General features: G+C 56.0%; 1 protein-coding gene across 1 annotated transcript in view; it reads right to left on the bottom strand.

The window, feature by feature from the left end:
* Positions 1–3,139, bottom strand: part of PPFIA4 (PTPRF interacting protein alpha 4) — a gene marked incomplete at its 3' end in the record, with an annotated part of 64,002 nt that continues 60,863 nt past the window's right edge. Inside the window, exons 22-23 of the mRNA XM_045298180.1 lie at positions 1,861–1,929; positions 1–156 (exon numbers count right to left, since the gene is read on the bottom strand). Coding sequence (XP_045154115.1) covers positions 1–156; positions 1,861–1,929 — 225 coding nt within the window. The remainder of the gene's footprint in view (positions 157–1,860; positions 1,930–3,139) is intronic.

Raw genomic sequence — 3,139 nt, 5'->3', positions numbered from 1 at the left:
TGGCGGCGGCGGCGGCGGCTGCAGGGGCCCCAGCGTGGACACGCGGAAGCCGGCGGGGAGGGTCTCGGCCGAGGCGCTGAGCATGCCACCATGGTGGTCCCGCGGCCGGAACCGTTTCCTCCAGGAGGGCGCGCGGCGGAACACCTTGTCGTCCCCCTGCACGAGGGGACACCGGAGGCATGTTGGATGTGTCACCCGCGGCCCCTGCCTTGTGGCAGGGCGGCCAGGGCTGGTTCTGGGGGTGCTGCTCCCATCTCTTTGGAAAGAGGGACAAAGCGACTCCCCCCTTGTAGCCCTAGGCTTTTCCATCTGGAGGCTGAAGGAGCTAGTGGATGGTCCCCAAGGGTTCCGGAGCCTCTCAAATTCCCTGTCTCCAGGTGGTGTGGATCCCCTCTGGCTGCATCTGTCACCCCACAAGTGAGCTCTGTCTATCTCAGCCTGGCTGGGGATATACCCACTGACCTCTCCTCAATCTTAGCCCTTCTCTCAGCCTCACCTCTGGGAAGTAGAGTCCAGCCAAGTCCCCGTACACCTTCTCTTTCTGCCTTTTGGGGGCCTCAGTCTGGCAGCACCCCGTTTGTGGGAAGAGTGGTCAGAAATCCAGCTCCAGGCCCAACTTTGTCATTTTACTAGTTACCTAACCTTGGACCAGGTAAAGCCTCTCTGGCCTTCAGTTTCTTTAACTGTGAAGTACTGTAATAATACCTGTTTCTCAGGCTGAGGCCTCCTAACGGGGTCAGATGAGAGCAGTGTGTGACAGTGACAACCCTGTAGGGCCCCACCCAGGGGCACATTACCCAATAAGCAACGTAAGCATAGGCTAACTGGTGCCCACTTAGTCATGTATAGCTTCCCCATGTCTTGACTGGAGCCCTGGGGGGCTGTTCGGTAAGTGCTGGACTGCTACCTGCAAGTCTTCTCAGAGAAAGATGCAGTTCTCTGATCCCGTAAATATGTGCAAAGTCTTGGAAACGCTATGCAGCATTGTGAAGAGTGGGCAGTGGGTTTGGGGTTGGCATGTCACTCACTCCAAATGTCAGGGCCCCTCTGTGAAGAAGGGAACTCCCCACAAACACTGACAGTGCCCCATCTACCTAGGCAGAGCAGTTCACCCCACAAAGGTGCTTCTGTGCCCATGAAGGAACAGTAGGTAGCACTCAAGGGGTCTTAGAGGAAGGCCCAGATGTCTTCGCAGAGGTGACAGTGGGGGCAGGGGTGTGAGGAAATGGAAGTAGCATACAACATGGGGATCGGACACAGTGGTCGGACTGAGGATGGAGAAGCTAAAAATACACAGTCTGCGTTCTTTTGAACTTGCTTGCAGCCAAGTGAGCAAAGACAGGCTTGACAACCAAGGGCAGCCAGTGCTGGTGATGGGAAAGGAGGGGGGGGGGAGGCGGGGAGGAGCGGAACAGCGGTGAGGAGGGGAGGAGAAGACAACTGGAAAGGAAGGGAGCCTGACCGCGCTGGACAGGAGCAGGGCATGCCCAGACATGTGGCCGTTGCTCAGTGCTGTCTAGTCGATCCCCACAACAGAAGGATCGACTGCCCCATCCTGCGCCATCCTCCTGGTTGTCACCTTTGAGCCCCCTGCTGCCGCCACGGTGCCAACGCATCCCGTTGAAGGTCATACCAAAAAAAACTCACTGCCCCTGAATCCATTCCAACTCTCAGTGACCCTACAGGGCAGGAGAGTGCTGCCCCCGTGGGCTTCTGAGACTAGAACTCTTCATGGGACTAGCAGGTCTCCTCTTTCTCCCAGCTCTCTTCCCTGAGGCCACCCATACACCACCAGTCCAGACAAAGCAATCTGACCATCACCCTGTCCCCAAGGCCCCTAGTTCAGGGTAGAGCACTCACTTCATCCAGCTTCCGGTCTGTGCCCAAGGCCAAGAGGTTGTTGAACTCTCGCTCCAGCACTTGGCGTGCCTGCAGGTCACAGGGCGAGAGGGAGGGGCAGGAGGGGCTGTCCTTTATGAACTCTGTGCCAGCTCACCTGTTTGGGGGGTGGGGTCCCCCAGGGCAGAGATGGGGTGTTTGAGTGTGTTTAGCTCTTTCGAGAGAAGTATCTAGACCATTAACAAGCCTTCCTGACACTGCTCTTTCCATCAGGCCTCGTGTCCTCTTCAAAGGGAAACGAATTCTGAGGATGCTTTCACATGGAGCAAACTAGTGAATATAGTTTTGGAAAAGTCGGGTCACAGAACCTAACACAGTGCCTCCTGGGGAAAAAACACACGTTCTTTCTGCATGAGAAAACCGTGCTTTGCCGTCTCTGTTTCTTAAAGCCGTCCACAGGTGCTTTGGTAAAGCAGTATCACAAAATGAAGGCGGTGTTTGGCTCTAACAGGTACCTGCAGCATAAGTGGTTTGGGAGTAGGCAGCGGCTGGAAGAGTTTCAAAGCACCCAACAGTAAACCCTAGCCTGCCTTGGCGAGACGGTTGGTGGAAGGATGGTCGCAGGTACTTCCGGTGAAGGCGCGGGAGGCAGTGATGAGAGCCGTGACACCAGAGACCGTGCAGATGGCGGGAAGCAGGGGCAGAGCAATCGTGGCATCAGAATCAGAAGACTGGCTTGAGACAGCCCGAGAGCCGACCCACAGAGCAAGAGAGCTGAACACCGTTGGCAGGCAGGGGGCTTCCTGGCGTAGTAGGGGGCCTGGGGACACTTACCAGTAGAGCTAAAAAGCTTTGTAACACTTGCCTGAGCAGGACAAAGGCAGGGAGGGCCAGCCCAGGAGGCCTGAGGGGATGAGCTGCCAAAGAACCAGGAAACAAAAGATGAAAAGACCGGGCGTGTGGGAAGCGGAGCTGCCCCAGTCTCAAAGCCTGCTGAGTCTCAAAGGGTGGGCCTCTGGCCTCCTAGGCTTGCAAGCGTCAGGTCTTCACCAACTTGGTTCTAGAGCAGTCATTCACGGGTGCTGGGGGCATGAGGCCAGATCCCCTGCCCCAAGTTGAGGGGCAGGAACTGAGGAGGTAAGGTCTTCACTCGGTTGGATAAGAAGAAAGGGGTCATCTAGCTCAGAAGCAACAAAGCCCACATGGAAGAAGCACACTGTGTGATCACGAGGTACCGAAGAGATCAGTTATCAGGCATCAAAGAACAAAAAATCATATTATTGTGTGCTCGCCTTCCAAA

The sequence above is a fragment of the Echinops telfairi genome, unplaced genomic scaffold (genome assembly GCF_000313985.2).
Source record: "Echinops telfairi isolate 266 unplaced genomic scaffold, ASM31398v2 ScPeMD7_7424;HRSCAF=8462, whole genome shotgun sequence".
Classification (NCBI taxonomy): domain Eukaryota; kingdom Metazoa; phylum Chordata; class Mammalia; order Afrosoricida; family Tenrecidae; genus Echinops; species Echinops telfairi.
This window is presented reverse-complemented; position numbering and strand designations above follow the sequence as displayed.